The sequence below is a fragment of the Choloepus didactylus genome, chromosome 24 (assembly GCF_015220235.1).
Source record: "Choloepus didactylus isolate mChoDid1 chromosome 24, mChoDid1.pri, whole genome shotgun sequence".
Taxonomy (NCBI): Eukaryota; Metazoa; Chordata; class Mammalia; order Pilosa; family Megalonychidae; genus Choloepus; species Choloepus didactylus.
This window is the reverse complement of record NC_051330.1, coordinates 995686-1012821: the sequence shown is the minus strand read 5'-3', so window position 1 is coordinate 1012821 and position 17136 is coordinate 995686. Positions and strand designations below refer to the sequence as shown.

At 53.5% G+C, this 17136-nt stretch overlaps 1 protein-coding gene across 1 annotated transcript in view; it reads left to right on the top strand.

Moving 5' to 3' along the window:
• MAML1 (mastermind like transcriptional coactivator 1) overlaps positions 1-10497 on the top strand; it is a 43240-nt gene extending 32743 nt beyond the window's left edge. Inside the window, exons 3-5 of the mRNA XM_037817649.1 lie at positions 1746-1982; positions 4022-4118; positions 7379-10497. Of these exons, the coding sequence (XP_037673577.1) occupies positions 1746-1982; positions 4022-4118; positions 7379-8331 (1287 nt within the window). The 3' untranslated portion in view covers positions 8332-10497. The remainder of the gene's footprint in view (positions 1-1745; positions 1983-4021; positions 4119-7378) is intronic.
• The last annotated feature ends 6639 nt before the right edge of the window (positions 10498-17136 follow it).

Below are 17136 nucleotides of genomic sequence, written 5' to 3'. Positions count from 1 at the left end.
AAAAATTACGTTTACTGTGCTCCTTAGGGCCTTTGGTTTTTTTTTAACCAGCTGTCAGATCTCTAGATCCAGAATCCCTTCACTTTTGCTAAGTGTCTAACACTTAGGGCTGTGCTGCTTCTCGCACATCTGGACTCTGCAGGCATCAAGGGGGATGCCCAAGCCTGGCCGAGTACCTGGCTCCGGAGGGTAGAAAGTGGTCTCTGTTCCGGTCACTGGTTGTGATCGTTGTTTGTGTTTCTGCTCATGTTCAAAAATGTTTTAAAATGCTTCCCTTTCCTAGACCCTTCTTGTGGCGAGGGTTATTTGGTAAACACAGAGTGCTCCCCTGGCTTCCTCAAAAAATAGAGTGGAGCACACCTTGCTTTTCTCCTTCCACACCGTATCCTGGCAAGTATCCCACAGCTGCATCTGTTGACCCATCAACACTTTAGCAGTTGCCTAGTGTTGAGTTATGTGGCTGTACCACCGTGTGTGTAGCCATTCCCCACTGATGGCTGTTTAGCTTGTCCCTACCATAAATAAGCCTGCAGTGAGTAACTTTGTGTGCATAGCTTTGTGTATCTGTAGCACAGTCTAAAATTTAAAGATCAAAAAGCCCAATGCTGGTAGTGTTGTGAGGCAGTTGACACTGATATTGGTTCCAGGTGTGTAAACAGGTATGATGCTTTTAGAGTAATGTGGCATTGCACGTTTTTCATAAGCCATAAAAACGTTTCTAAGCACTGACATGTTATATCCCTGTGATTTCTTCTAAAGAAATAATCCGGAGTAAGAAGCAAGTGTCATACAAGACATTCGATGCATGACTCTGTCTAATAGCCGAAAACTAGAGGCAGCCTAAGCATGTCCCGGCAGGAGAAAGCATGTGTGAATGTTGGTGCTTCCATTTATGTCAGCCGTTAAAACGTTACACAGCCAGTAAATGGACCTTAACAAAGACAGCGTTGACACAGTGACACAGTGGGGATGACTGACGTCCGAGGAGCACTCGCAGCTTAAAAGCTGTCATATCCCTTAAGCCCCCGATGGCGGGGGAAGAAACCAGCGTTCAAGTCTGTCTGCTGTAAGAGTAGAACCTTGTAGAGATTAAATACACAGACAAATAAGGGTGGAAAGGAACTCAGAAAGTCAAACATGTTTAAATAGTAATTGCTTTTTGTTTCTTTCCAGTTTTGAACTAAATCTTTTCCTTTTAGATTGAAGTGATGTTGTGATTATATTGTGGCAGCCTTTGACATGAATCCCACTTTTGGTCCATGTATTAGCAGATAATATCTATTAAAGTTCTCATGGAGACACTTTAGTGTTTTTTGAGCCAGAGTTTCTTGACAAATGCTAAGCAGGCTCTTCCCAGAAAATGCTGTATGCCTGTGGTCAAGCAGCACAAGTTGCAGGTGGTTTGGGGGAGCCCCGAAGCCCGGGATCCTCAGAGGGCTCTCCCCTCTGACCCGCCTGCACGCGGACGTCCCGCAGTTGCTTATTGGAACTCTTCGTGGGCCAGTGTCAGAGCTCAGGCGTGCTCAGTGTAAAATCACAGGAGCCAAGCCCACACCCGTGGGCGATGCAGCATGGCCAGGTGCCTGTGCACTCGGCGCTCAGCCCTCCTGGTCTCTGCCCTGGCCCTGTGGGCGGCCGTTACGGAGCCGGGACGTGAGCCTGTGAGGAGACCCCGCTGGGCACAGCAGCAGTGGGCAGGCTTCACCCGCTCCCGACTCCAGCACACCCCGTACCTGTGTTGACAGGAGCAGAGTTCGGCACCTGTTGCTCCAGCCCAGGCGGCCGGTGTGGGGTCCCAGGCACCCGCCACCTCAGGGGCCGGCTCCCGTGGCAGCGCAGCCTACCTGGGCAGCCAGCAGCAGGCGGCTGCGATGAAGCAGCACCGGCTGCTTCTGGACCAGCAGAAACACCGGGGGCAGCAGCCAACACACCTGCAGCAGCAGCAGTTCCTGCAGAGACAGCAGCACCTGCTGGCAGAGCAGGTAAGGAGGAAGGTGGGGCTCCAGCCCCCCCCCCCCCCTCGCTGCGTCCCGGGCCATCCCAGCGCCTGCGCGCGTGGAGGGGTCTGTGCTGGTGAGCACGTCCCGGAAGAGGGCACACTCGCTCCGGACCCTGGTGGCCTGGCTCACTTAGCTAGTGGGGGTCAGTGGAGGCAGGACAGGTGGCTGAAGCTGTGTGCTGGCAGCCCCTGAACCTCCGGGCTTACTTGCCAGTTGGTTTGCTGTGGCACCCAGCTTTGTTGAAAATGTGGGGAGTTGTCATGAGCAAGAAAGTGATGCAAGGAAACAAGGAAGTCCCCGAGGTTTTAGAATCAGGACAGACCAGCCTCCCCCAACCTCACGGTTCACCTGCTGGGACGTCAGGTGTAGTTCGCAGCCACTAGGGGTTACGAGTCAGAGTGCTCAGGATGTTAAAGTAGCTTGTTAAGATCTAGGAGAAGCCTTAGCTTTCCAGAGTGTAAAGACGGTGGCACAGGACCTTAAACCCCCCTCCCGGCCTCGCATCTGCCCTCCATTGTTGTTTTTCCCAGTAACAGCTTTACTGGGATATTCACATGACATAAAATTCACTTAAAGGGTACACATCAGTGGTTTCTAGTATATTCACAGAATCGTGTAACCCACTCCACAGTCCATTTTAAAACCTTTTCATCACCCCACCCCCCAACATCCCCATACCCATCACAGGCTCCCCGCGTTTCTCCCCGGCCTCCCCCACCTTGGGCGACTACCGGTCTACTCTCACTCTCTCTAGATGTGCCTACTCTAGACATTTCACACAGATGTTTTTAGGATTCACCCCTGTTGGAGCATGTGTCGCAGCTGTGTTCCCTGTTAATGGCCGAGTGGTACTGCATTGTGTGGTGAATACAGTTGACGGAGGTTTGGGTTGTGGCCACTTTCTGGCTATTATGAATAAAGCTGCCAGGAACATTCGTGTGCAAGTGTTGGTGTGGCCGTGTGTTCTCGTTTCCCATGGGTGTGTGCGAGTGCAAGTGCTAGCTCATGTGGGGAACTCCATGTTTAGGTTTTTGAGGAATTGTCAGGCTCTTTCCCCAAGTGCCCACACCATTTCTGGCCCCACTAGCAGTTCGAATCCCCCATGTCCTCGCCAGCACTTGGCGCTCTCTTTTTGGCTCTCGCCAGCCTCGCAGGTGGGAAGTGCTGTCTCATCGTGGCTTTGATTGGCATTTTCCTGATGCCACCCCCCGCCCCATGTTTTTAAGCTGATCCACACACCTCCTTTTAGTCATTGCTCCTTAGATCTGCCCCATCCTTCTGTTTCATGCTATGTATAAAAACCCCCAAAATGAGATCATCAGCATTCTCTCCACAGAACAATTTACTTTCCTGTTTTTTTTTTTCAGTTTTAGTTATTTCCTTATTGTGAAATATAACATATATACCATAAAATAGCATCTTTCGAAGTATGATGTAACAAGAAGTTATATAAGAAGTTTATGAAGTTGTAAGTTACAGTACCATAGTTTCTGTTATTTCCTTATTGTGAAGTATAACATATATACAAAAAGGGGATAACTTCCAAATTATAATTTAATAAGTAGCTATAGTACAAATTTCAAAGAATGTTATGGGATGCAGTCTCACCATTTCAGTTCTTTCCTTCTAGCTATTCTAATACCCTAGCAACTAAGAAAAAGAAAATTACATAAAGATTCAGTATTCATAATCCTTTGTTAAATTCCATCTTGTCTGTTGCCACCCCTGCCTCTAGTTTCATCACTTTCCCTATCTTCAGGGATGTCTAGGCAGTGACCACCCTAACCTGTTCATGTTGGAAAGGGGTGTAGACATTATGGGAAAAGGGGACGCATCTAGTTGATGTTCTGGAAGAGGCTGTTGCCTCTGGGTTTGGGTCTTAGCTGGCACAGGAGCTCTCTGAAGGACACCTGGATCCCTATTTGAGACTCTGTAAAAGTTTCACTCACTAAGTTTATTCTTCAGACACTAAAATCCTAACTCTGTTTTCTTGGTTGGTTTTTGTTGTTTTGTTGCTCTAGGAGAAGCAGCAGTTTCAGCGCCATCTGACCCGCCCGCCACCCCAGTACCAGGACCCCACACAAAGCCCCTATCCCCAGCAGGCTGGACAGTTCGCAGGTACAGGGGCGTCTGAGCGGCGGGAAGGGTGGGGGAAGCAGACCCAGTTTGATCGGCTCGGAATCTGCCGCTGCCCGGTGCTGGCGGAGCTCCCGCTGGCTGCCCGCTGCCCGGTTCCACGCCAGCTGCCGCGTCGTGAAGCTGCTCGTGTGGGCTTTGGCCCAGCTGAGGAGCCTGGCTTCCTGCCGACCCTGCTGCCGAGAGAAGAGGGTCCCGGGGCGGGCTGTGCACCAGACAGGGCAGTGCAGTATTACTGTTAGCTGTAGCCCAGAGTGTGCATTATACCACCCTGTTCTTAACACCTTGTAATAGTTGTTAGAAACAAGCATTATACAAAAAAATGCTCATCCAGTTCTGGAGGAGAAAAGAATTTATTTACGATCTTGCAAAAAAGGACATACAGCCAAAAACGTGGCAGGCTGGTGTGCCAGAGGAGGAGAAGGGCGGTCTTTAAATCTCCTCCTCCTAATGCGCGAGTCCCTCCCCCATTTCCCCATTGGCTGGGTACTACAGAGGTTACAGCTGTCCCAGAGAACTAATTCATGTTTGAGATTTTAATTTGTACAGCCTATGCAAGAGACCAACTAGCTCATTATTGAGATTTTGAACTGATCAGCCTATCCAAGAGAGTTCATTCAGTTTAAAAAAAATTTTTTTTTTTTTGCTGGGAGTTCCCACCTTTGATTTTTCCTCATATCTCTTTACATTCCAGTAACCATGGTTACTTTTCCATGTGAGGAGCTGGCACAGATTCTCTCTTTCTTCCCTTTACCATAGGGCTTGTTTAAGCTGGTTTTGCCTCCATTTTCCTTATTCCATGCTGTCTCTATGTGAAAGCTAAACTTATCCCTTTCTTACAATAGTGACCGCATTTGTTCTGTAGTCTTATATTTCTACAGCCAACCACCTTCATCCCCCACTGCAGGGTTCACTGTGTTGCACAGTCCCATGTTTCACCCTCTGGCTTTCCTGCTAGTGACATACAAAACCCTAAACTTCCCCTTTCAACCACAATCACACACACGATTCAGCGCTAATTACACTCACAATGTGCTGCCATCCCCTCTATCCATTTCCAAACATTTCCAGTCAACCTTATTAAACATTCTGCACAAATTAGGCATCAGCTCCCCATTCTCTACTCTCATCCTGTCTCCTGGTAACCTATACTCTAGACTTTAACTTCATGAGTTTGCTCGCTGTAATTAGTTTATATTAGTGAGGTTACACAGTATTTGTCCTTTTGTACCCGGCTTATTTCATTCAACATAATGTCCTCAGGGTCCATTCATGTTGACACATGCTTCTGGACTTCATACTGTATTCTGAATAATATCTCATTATGTGTATATACCACATTTTGTTTATCCATTTATTGGCTGATGGACACTTGAGTTGCTTCCGTCTTTTGGCAGTCGTCAGTAATGCCACTGTAAACATCGGATTACAGGTGTCCGTTTGTGTCCTAGTTTTCGGTTCCTCTGAACGTATACCTGACAGCGGGATTGCTGGCTAGGAACTGCCACACTGTCTTTCACAGCATCGCACCGTTCTGCATTCCCACCAACGGTGACTGAGCGTGTCTGTTTCTCCAGATCCTCTCCAGGACTTGTAGTTGTCTATTTTTTTTTTAATAATGGCCATTCTATTGGGTATGAAATGACATCTCGATTGTGGTTTTGATTTGCATTTCCCTAATCCTAGTGATGCTGAGCATCCTTTCATGTGATTTTTAGACATTTTATACGATCTTTAGAAGCACAGTAATTTCTAGTTGGATGAAGTCTTATCAGCAGGAAATGGTTTCTGAGTCTTGAGGAAGTTCTTTGCTTTCTTGTTCTGTGTCACTTCAGAAACTGGCCCTCTGCTATGTTCCAGGTAAAGAGACACGCTGTACGGTTCTGGGCCTTTGCTGCTTTTCTCTCTCCCTTTGCCTGCCTGCTCTGGCATCAGGCGGCAGCGGCAGCTGTGGGTGGTTGACTGGGAAGGGCAGGCAGTGTGCTGAGGTCTGCGCTGTGCCGGGGGAGCTGGGCCGCCTGCTTAGGCCGTCCCTCCATGCGTGGCAAGAGTTCAGCTGCCCTGTGCTCTGTGCTTCAGGCTCCCTTCCCAGCTCCTCCTGGAATAGCCTGGACACCCGTCTCTTTCTTTAGCCATTTCCTTCCACTGCAGGGTGTCCCAGAGAAAGCAGCCACAGCCCTGGGTGCGTGAGGAGCAGAGGTGGGGTTCTGGGTGTGCTGGTTGGGAGTGTGGGAGCTGAAGGCTGCAGGCACCTGAGGGCCTCAGTCTGGACCGTGCTGCTCCCTCCAGCCCCCCTGGCCTTGTCAGGAGCAGTGAGAGCGAGGGAGATGACTGCAGCTCGACCCGCATCCTCAACCCTGTGTTAATTTTAGGTGCCAGTGGAGAGGCCGAGAGCTCAGCTCCTGCCAGTCCCCGCACAGTAAGCCCACCCCCACGCAGTTGAGTGCACTCGGTGCTGCCAGCACCCGTTGCTGAAGCCAGGCCCAGGGCAGTGCACTCATTCTCTTGTGCCGGCAGGATCTTGTAGAAAGTCTTCACACTTTCCCCTTCACCCCCGCTTGACCACGTGTTTTACAGCCTCTTTCCAGCGGGGTAGAAACTGCTGTCTTGGTCCAGTAACTCTGGCTTCGCAGACTTGCTCTTGGGCATGGCATCCAGAACACGTCCAGATCTGGTCCAGACAGTGTCTTCAGCTTCTTCTCTCCCAACCGGATGCCATCCCCGCACCCCGGCCGCACAGCCACATGCACACCTCTGCACACGCTCGTCTGCCTGCAGCAATCTCCCCAGGCTGCCAGGTGGCTGGCCCCAGGCTGCTCCCACAGCCGCTACAGCACCCTTCGTGGGAGCCCTCGTCACGCCATCCCAGGAGCAGTAGCTGGTGGGATCCATCTTTGAGTCCCCGGGGCCCAGCCCAGAGCAGAAAGGCAGTGGGTGGGTGACCAGTGAGTGAATGAGCCCACCGGCATCCCCGCCCCAGTGCCTGTCTGGATCCTGTCGTTGCTCCGGACTACCCTGGGGGCCTTCAGCTCCCTGGCTGACTGTGAGCTCTCCAGTGCTCCAGGTTTGTCCTCCCTGCCCATAAGACAGTGCAACAGGGCTGCAGCCTGGGCCTGTTAGATGTCACCACAGTGGTGCCCACGAGTTGTCAAAGCAGCAGAGTTATGTATGTATACACGTTAGCATGGCAAAACCTAGAAAGGAGAGCCACGTTGGATGACCGAACCTTCTCTGCCTTCCAGGGTCATCTGCTGCTGTGTCGGGCATGAGTAACTTGGGTCCGTCCGCCTCCAGCTGTCCCCGGGTGTTCCCCCAGCCTGGGAATCTGATGCCAATGGGCTCTGGGCACAGTGCTGTTTCCTCGCTCCCCTCCAACTCGGGCCAGCAGGACCGGGGTGTGGCCCAGTTCGCCGCCTCCCAGAGCAGCCTCTATGGCATGGCCGCCGGCATCCCCCAGATGGCTGCGCAGCCCGCGCCGGCTGCCAATGGGCACGCGCACCTTCCTCGGCAGGCCCCCGTGGGCCAGGGCAGCTCGGTGCCAGCCGCCTTCGGGCAGAACTCTCTGGGCAGCTCCAGTATCTCCCAGCAGCACAGTAAGGGGACCCTGAGCGCTGGTCTAGCCAAGCCACAGGTCCCCCGGGTCCCCACAGCCATGAGCGGCCAGAACCCCCCGTGGCAGCCACAGGGGATGCCGAACCTGAGTGGCCAGAGCCCGGGCAGCAATGCTGTGAGCCCCTTCCCCACCGCCTCCAGTTTCCACACGCAACAGGCCCACCTGAAGATGGCCGGCCCGCAGTTCCCCCCGGCGATGCCCAGCAGGCCCCTGGCTCCACTGAGCTCCACGGCTGCCGCGGGCTCCCTGCTGCCCTCTATCAGTGCACCGCAACGGAGCAGTGCCCCGGCCCCGGGACCCCCGCAGCAGGGCCTACCCGGCCTGAGCCCAGCGGGGCCTGAGCTGGGGGCCTTTGGCCAGAGCCCAGCTCCACAGATGGGGTCCCGGGCAGGCCTGCCCTGTGCCCAGGGCTACCCCGTGAGGACCGCGGGCCAGGAGCTGCCCTTTGCCTACAGTGGGCAGCCGGGCAGCGGTGGGCTGTCCAGCCTGGCCGGGGACAGCGACCTCATCGACTCGCTGCTGAAGAACCGGACTTCGGAGGAGTGGATCAGCGAACTGGACGACCTCCTGGGCTCCCAGTGAGGGCCGCTGCAGTGTGCTGGTGGACCCCAGCCCTCACCGTTCTCGGATTCCGGGAAGAGCAGCCGCCTCGGGCCCCAGGGTGGCCAGTCGGGCTGGCCCCGGCCCACCCACTGGCGTCAGTTCAGGAGGAGGGTGTTCCAAGGCAGCTTCCTGTCCAAATGACCAGGAACCCAGCAGGGCCGCCCCGTGATGTCAGGCTCAGGAAAACTTCTGTGCCACCGTGTTGACTTAATCCAAGATTTCTCCACTTGCCCAGTTCGGGAGACAGGTTTTTGCTGAAATGTTTATATAGCAGGATTACTTGCAATTTGTAGCATAGAAAAGGTTAACCGTTTTTAAAGAGGATTTTAAGCAGTTAGGATAGGTGATACTTTGACTTGATGAAGTCGCATTGGAAACCTGGGTCTCCTTCCTGGGAGGAGCCTCCCCTCTTTTCTGCTCTTTGTCAGCTTTCAGAGGAAGGGCGGCCGGAAGGGCATTTCTGACAGTGCAGCCGCTCCCTGCCCATGCCAGAAGGGCACAGGACGCCGCCAGATGGCTGGGCGTGGGCATGGGGTGGGGTCCGCTCCCCTCCTCCCCTCTGCCAGGCCCTTGGTGGCAGCACAGCGGCCCCCGTGGTCACTGTGGATGCTGGATGTTCGGGATTCCTGTGCACGGAACCCCCTCCTCCTGCGCTCCTCTGACATCGTGCCTCTGTGTACTGGGACCGTGATCGCTGCTTGGCCGTGCACAGACGTCTGTCCTTCACCCTGTCTCCATTTCCCAGGACCTTTCTCTCTGCCCCTTCCTCTCTCCAGCCAAAATGGAAAACCTCTTCAAGGCAATGATTTAGTGGATTAGGGGGGAAAAGAGTTATTAAAATTCCTTGGGGGAACCTAGTGCCCTGGTGAGGAAGGTAGCTCCTCCGCAGAAAGTCAGGATTTTGGGGACCCGTCCTGTCGGGGAGGAGGGTCTACTCCATGTCACTCCTGTGTCTGCCACTCCCACGCCCAATGACTTGCACTTTTTAAAAGAGAATTGCTTTATAACACTAACATATCCTTTCTTAAGGTTCAAGTGGGGGTTTCTTTTAAGGTCTGTGAATTAATGGACCTAAGTAAGCTAAGAGTCTACAGAAGAGAGTATTACCGAGTGGGCCGTTTGTGGGCGACGAGGATGGCAGGAGCACTTCCGAATACGGCCTCTGCAGCGGGATCTGTGGAGAACCCAAACCCCCCTTGTCTTTCCCTGGAGCCTCGGAGCCCATCATTGAGGACCGTGGGGAAGGAGCTGGGCCGAGGACGGTGCTCCCGCTCCGAGGGGGTGGGGGTCGTGCCCACAGTGGAAGTTATTTTGCACCAGCAGTGCCTTTTCACTGGGGGTACCGAGACCCCCAGATCCTCTTCTCCAGTAGCCATTTGCCGCCTTGGGTGGTGTCTGGGCCGTTTCCCCTGTGAACACCCTCCCAGCCTCCCCAGATGTGCTCCCAGCAGGGGGTGGATCATTCCGCAGGGAGACTCCGCTCTTTGAGCGAGTTCCCCAGTCTGAAGGGGAAGAGGGCGACTTCAGCAGGTTTTCTACCAAAAATAGCAGGGCCTGCCAGCGGCTCAGGCCCTGCTCCCCTCCCGGCCCCGGCCGCTGCCCCGCTGTCCGGTCCCAGCTCTGCCTTAGTCCTGTGGCTGGGCGGCCGGCAGCTTCTCACTTGCTGCAGTGTCATAGCAATAAAATGTGATTCCTGGGGTTCCCCCAGGGAGCCGCCCGTGGCTTTATTTATGACTCTGGGTCCTGGGCGGTCGGGAGGAGGCACCTGCCTCAGTGAGGCCCCATCTCCCCGGAGCCGCGGCTCAGACAAGGGTGCTCGGACTTGCGTTACACACACTTACTTTGTGTAAATAAATGTTTACAATTTTATATTAAAGATGGAATAAGACTTAGATCTTCTGACTGTATATTTTTTACTTTTATAGATTTTAAAACTATGATCCTTTATATATGTGTTTTGGGGGAGCTGTGATAAGTTTTATGGCAAACTGTTGGTATTGTTAACTTTCTGTTGTCATCAAAGTATGTAAAAGTCCTATTAATCCCCTTATTCTTCTACTTCCCTTAACTCTGGTATACACCAAAAAGAAATCTTTACTTTCCTTGTTTTATCATTATTAAAATAATAAAAGTATTTTGCTAGTATGGAAACAGCCTGCGTGTTTGCCTTGGGGGAGACGGGCCCTGCACGGACGCCTCGGCGGGTACTCGATTCCTATTGGGACCTTGTCTGCGTTAAGCCTCAGGGTGACGTCCCTTATGGGGACACAGTAAGTGGGGCGAGAAGCCTCCCCTGTTGGCCCAGCCCTGCCCGGAGGCTGAGGCGAGCACCGTGGGGCTGCAGGACCTGCCACCCCTCAGGTGTCCTCCCTCCGCACTGCTCTTGGCCAGGTCCCAGTTAGCTTCTGCCCAGAGGGGAGGGTGTTGGGGTCTCCCCTCGTCACTGCCAGCACGGTGGGGTCGGGCGCTGCAGGGGCTGGACACTGCAGCAGGGCCTCCGGACTCGCGCCGTGGTGAGGGGGTGCTGGCCAGACAAAGGAGCCGGTTTCCAGTCCCTGGGAAAACAGCACCTGCCCCAGGCCGGCCTTGTGACAGGAGCAGGGATTGCAGCCTTGAACCAAGGACGAGATCCCTGCTCCACGGAGTGTCCAGTCTCTGTGAAGGAGACGCAAACAGGTAAGCCAGGTGACGGTAAAGCCGGGCAAGAGGTCAGAGGGGCTGGGGCCACGGGGTTGAGGGCAGACCAGCGGCTCCCTTGGTGGACGGTCGGGTAAGTCTGAGAAGGTGGCAGGTAACCGAGGCCAAGTGCCAACGGAGCCAGGCAGCCAGAGCTCTGCAGTAGCTGAGGTCCTGAGGCCACATGACACGGGAGAGGAAGTTCCCCGGAGGAGTAGTGGGGTGCTGTTAACCTGAGCAGGCAGAAGTGATTGTGCCCAGTACGTAGGTGTTGAATTCTTACAGTTAGAGGGCGTGATGTGCACGAGTGGGGCCTGCGGTGTGCCAGCCCTGAACGGAGCCAGCTTGGCCTGCCTGGCCCCTGGAGCTGCCCAAGGGAAGTCGGGGGCAAGCTCTGGGGTCCCGAGTCCAACCAGGGGCACTAGCAATAAGGCGGCCTTGCAATCAGCCAGCCGATGTGGCCCTGAAAGTGGGCCTGGAAGTAGCGATGTGGCTGTAAAGCTGTCGGAAGGTGCAAAACTGGTGATTGACTGTGAACTTGGTCCGGGGCCGGTGGCTGAACTGGAACGTTCCAGGCACTCTCTGGCCAGACGAGCGATGGCAGGCAATGGTGTCTTGGAAACAGATCTGTTCTGCGCTTGTGATACGTTTGCCTTACTGGGCCTTTCCCCCTTTTGTCTCCAAGCTGTTAACTGCACCGGCCGCCTTGCAGACTGGCAGTAGTTACCTGTTGTGCCAGATTGGATGTGTTATGTCCCCCAAGACGCCATGTTCTTTGATGCAGTCTTTTGGGGGCAGACGTACTAGTGTTGATTAGTTGGAATCCTTTGAATGTTTCCTTGGAGATATGACTCAGTGAACTATGTGCAAAACCTTTGATTGGATAATTTCCATGGAGATGTTACCCGCCCATTCAGGGTGGGTCTTGATTTAATCACTGGAGTCCTGTAAAAGCCCACAAACAGAAGGACCTCAGAGCAGCTGAGAGTGACGTTTTGGAGATGGTGCCGAAAGGAAACTTTTGCTGACACTTTGCTCTGGAGAAGGTAAGAGAGGACAAAACACCTCAACAGCAACATTTTAAAGAACACACAGGAGCTGAGCAAGAAGCTGGAACACAACCCGGGATCAGCAGATGCCAGCCACTGCGGTCGCAGTTGATTCGTCTGGGGGGGGGGTGGCGGCCGGTTGCTAAATCCTAGGCTCCCAGGATTGCTCGGAGGGTACCGGCGGCGGGGGCTCTTTCCCGGAGGCGAAGGCGAGGCGGGGGACTTGGCCAGGTCCCCGGCGGAGTGGCGTGCAAAGTATGGAGGGCGGCGAGAAAGGAACAGGCGGGACACGGTTCTTTTAGGGTGAAGAAACCAAGAGAGAGAGAGAGTTTATTAGGGGAGAGTACAAGCTTATATCGGGCGTTTAGAGGGCGGGGTAGCTGTAGAGGTTAAAGGCTTGGATTGGTTCTGAGAGGGCGCGGAGGTTGATTGAAAAGGGGCGAGAGTTGCTCCGGTAACGGTGTCTGGCAACAATGTATGCGCACTGGTGGTGATGGGAGTTGCACTGGCAACAGGGAGTGTCCGGGCAAGATAAGGGGGTGGGGAAAAGGCGGTTCCCTCCAGCAAGCCTCCCCTAACAGTGTTATTTTGGGTGAGGAAATGGGGCCTGCCTCCGGCCTCACTTTCCCAGGCCCGGGGGGCTGCGGAGGGCGCTGTCGCCCGTGCCCACCACCCTCCCCAGGGGCTGATCAGGTCCCCCAGCCCAGGCCCGCCAAGTTGAAGCACGTAATCAGTGTCCCGCAAGCCACATGCCTTCCCAGCTAACAGAGGTTTTCTGGACGCCATTGGTCTTCTTTCGCTGAAGGTATACTTGTGTTGGTGCCTTAATTTGGACATTTTTCATGGTCTTCAGACTGTGAATTTGTAACCAAATAAACCCCCTTCATAAAAGCCAAACCATTTCTGTTTTTTTGCATAACGGCAGCATCAGTAAATGCTAAATAGCCGAACACCTGTCGAAGATAATGTGCTCTCTGAATAGTTGCAAACCCTGGTGATAAGCTGAGCTGCAGTCTCTGTTTGGCGCTTGCTGACCATTTCATGAAAGCCAGACAAAATAACTTCAGACCCTTACCTACAGTGGAAACCAATGTTGCAAGGACAGAATTTGAGGCACCACTGCAACCAGTTGCCAGGCATGCAAGCTTCTGGGAAGGGTAACTGTGTTAGGAAAAAACAAATACAAATTCAGCAACAAATGTAGCAGCTACTTGGGTGGAGGGGAAGGGAGTGGTGCTGAATTCCCTGTTCTGTCCATAATATCAGAAGATTTCTGCACCATAGAAGATACCGTGCAAGTCTAGACCAGACAAGTCTCAGTGAGAAGCTGGTGCATTCCATGATCGCCAGTGACTTTGTTAGATGGCTGCAAGTGCAGAAGGCACCCATTTTTTCTTTGGTACCTGGAATGCAGACCTTTTCAAGGTTAAGGAAAGAAAAATTGTGATGATATATTTTCAGTAAGTTATGAGAAGATCTCACTGCATTTCATGCAGCACAGACGTGTTTGGTGGACTGACTTCTTGATTTGTTCCTACTGAGAAACTCATGAATTTTAAAGTTCTGGGTTGGTTCTGTACTTTCTTAATTATCCGGATGTTTTTATCTAAGGCAGGGCAGAGCCCGACCGGAGCCTTCAAGTTCCAGAACTACTGATGAGCACACTTCACACTTGGACTTTCCCCACAGGTCACGGCAAATAAATAGGTCAGCCCGTCCTCTCTACTGGGGCAAGTGACTTCAGAGCTGGAGGCTCAGCTGGTTCTGGCCCTCACAGAGCAAAAAAGCATCTTCCCTCCCATGCCGGTTCGTCTTGATGCTTGGGCAGGAAAAGAAGCTTTTCTGAAACTTTGCAGTGGCCCCTGGTTCCTTCTGTTCAGCCTTCTAGCTAGTTTACTCTCCTGACTCTCATCTCCCCACCCCCACTTTTTTCCAGCTACCTTCCGGCACTATAGGAACACGAGAGCAGAACAGGGTTGGCTGAGCCTGAACCCCACTACAAATCTGCGAGAGGCTGTGGGTGGAACCTCTCCCTGCCTGCCCCAAAGTGGGGAGATTGGGCCAGACGCAATTAGTGTCCTTTGTGTGCCCCATTGCCCTAGCGCCCAGTGGAGTCTTTCTGGGATTTGCCTGTGGCGGAAGGGAGCTGCCGTGCCCAGGGGCAGCCTGTGTCTGGGGACTGGTCAGTGTGAAATGGAGAGACCCAGCCTCCTTCCCCCGATTTGGAACACCTCCAAAGGACCCTCCCAGCTTGAGAGCTCTGCGGGATTGACTGGGGCCTCTGTTTCAACTGCATCATGGCCCGTTTTCCCTCTTCCCGGGCCAGTTTCTCTTACTCCCATGCAGGGGTTGTTCCCTGGGTGCTAAGCTCCATCTAAACTAAATGCAGCTGGTACAGGGAGTGGTCTCAGGAAGCAGACTCTGAAATGGGATTTTGGAGCTGGCTTCCCTGCCAACTGGCTGGCCGTGAAGACCCCCTCACCAGTGGCAGGGGGAGCATGGTGAGCTCCCGGCCTGGAGAGTGGGCTGTCTGTTAAAACTTTTCACCGGGTGAACTGGGATAGGTTGGGGGTGGGGCTGGGGGATGCTCAGCTGGGGCAGAGAAGAAGTGAAGGGAATTGGTAGTTAGAAGGATTATGGAATCAGAGGGCTTGTCGCTGGGGCTTTCGGTGTTCACTGGGGAAAGCCAGTAAAAAGCTGAGCATGATTGATCACCAACTGAAGGTGATGTGAAAATCAGAGGACCTCTTTGGCAGCAAATAAAGAGGGCTAATGGAGCTGAGGGGATCGGGCCAGGACTGGACTTATGTTAGCAGAGCCCCAAGAAGGATGAGTTTTCACCTCTGCCACATCTGCTACACCAGGGTCCTGGTTTGGAAGGAGTGGGACCCTGACCTTGGGATGGGGCTGGGGGGACCCAGGGCCCGGGCTCCCCCTCCCTGCTGGGGAAGGAGGCCCCACAGCACATAGCAGCCTGTGTGCCCGCGACAGACGGTGAAGGCCGTCAGACCTCCTCAGGGAAGAAAGTGTGCACAGATGGGATCGTGAGCCGGGCATTGAAACCCCCTCCCTGATCACTGTTGACGACAAACCTCCAGACCCCTGTGCACGGACCCTGCGGAAACCCTGGTCTCATACACTGTGGAATGTCTTTGTCCTAAAACTTCATAAGCTGTCCCTTGCAGAGTGCTGACGTCCATTTTCCGGCCGGCCGCCGCTGGGAAGAACTCGCTCTGTTTGTAAGTCCTAATAAACCCATGTCTCGCTCTCTGCCTGGTGCGTTCTTTGGTCTTAGGGCTGGGCCAACCCAAGTCCTCCAAGAGCTGGGTTGGAACAGGAGTCATCTGGTCTGAAAATCCTCTAGAAAACCTCGAAAGCCCAGATTCTCCAGAAACCCCTGGGCCCATGGAAGTGGTCCATCCTCCCAGAAAAGGGCCAGTGCTTCCCTCTGCCCTGTGCTCAGGATCTGTGCTCTCTTCCCCGCTGTGCCCACAGACCAGTACTGAGGGTTGTGAGATACCGGAACCCGGCTTGGGAGGGCTGGGCCTGCCGAGAGGAAAGGAACCATGTGCTGGAGGTGCTGCAGGCCCCGGCCGCTGGGCAGGACCCTGAGGTCAGGGAGGGCTGACCAACACGGTGGGAAGCCCCGGGGATGGAGCTGACACGCTGCCAGGTTGGTGCTGGAAGCCTCCGGAAAGCCATGGCCCACACCGAGGGCCTCAGGGCAGTAGAAACGCCAGAGCTCAGAGAAGCAGGTGTGCTAGAGTGGACACACAGCCTGCCCCCCGGAAAAGGTGCTCTGTAGGAGCCAGAGGACACTCCACTCTGGGGAGGCTCGGATCTTCAAGTAACATACCTTTCAGAAGCCAGGCGAGCGGGTATTGGGATGTGTGGCCAGGTCGGAGGGGAAGCTGTGGCAGGACCCCACCCCCAGAGAGTTAGGGAGACAGTTAGCAGGTCTTCGTGTAGCCAGGGGCAAGAAAAAGGGACAGCCAACAAGGGGTTCCTTTCATTTACGTCACCAGGAGAAACAAAGGCTGCGGGGAAGCTACCCCATGAGAAAGTCACGAAACCTGATGCCGTGTCCAGACGCAAGGCATGTCTCAGAGCCAGGGCCCACGGAAACAGGGCCCCTGCCAGTATCCTGGGAAAAAGAAGAGGAACATTAGATTGTTTTTTTTTAGCAAAATTACTAACTTATTTACACTTTAAGCTCGTGTTAAAATCTTTTTAGGCTAGAGCCGCTAAGATGAAATGTGCAACGCCAATATAAACACCTGCGTGTGAATCATCTGAACGGAAGCCTCGAGAGGTCTCTAGAGGAACACAGGTGCACTCCATGGACCCCGGTTTTCCTTCACAAACCAGTGTTGCCTTAAATCAGGCCGTGACATCCCCCTCCTGCCCCCATCCGATAAGAAGAAATTTAGCTTATCTCCTTCAGATCAAAAAAGCCAAAAAGCTAACAGCTAATTTTGATGATTTGTTTGTCAACAGCGATCCGTATGGCATGATGAATGCCATGAGTAACGAAGATGGCCTGAAGAATGAGTTTAAACACGGAATGACTTGGTTGAATAGGCACTGAGTTGGTTTCCAGTGAGTCCTTACCCAGCCGTTCCAGGCTTGCTTACCATCACGACAGGCTCTTGGCCTTGCCTCGGTTGGGAATACCTCCGAGATGCTGTCAATAAATCCTTCACTCAATGTAAAAAAAAGAGGAATTGCTAAAATCACAAAAATCAAAAATTAAAAAACCGTAAGTTAAAGATCAAATCTAGATTTATTTATTATATGTATATATATATATTTTTGGCAGCGGAGGGGGTGCTTTTGGACCCACAGTCTCAGTTGACATTGACACCTGGGGACACCCAGTGTCACGTTGGCCCCTAGTTAGCGTGGGGCAGCGAGGGGGCGTGTACCAGGCGGAGTCCTGGCCCAGGACCCACACCCAGGGCCCCGGGGCTCCCAGCGCCACCTGCTTGTGTCCTCGGCCTTGGTGCGTAATCAGAGTGGACACTCTTGGTAGTTGGCCGAACCCTCCCCTGGGGTCTCA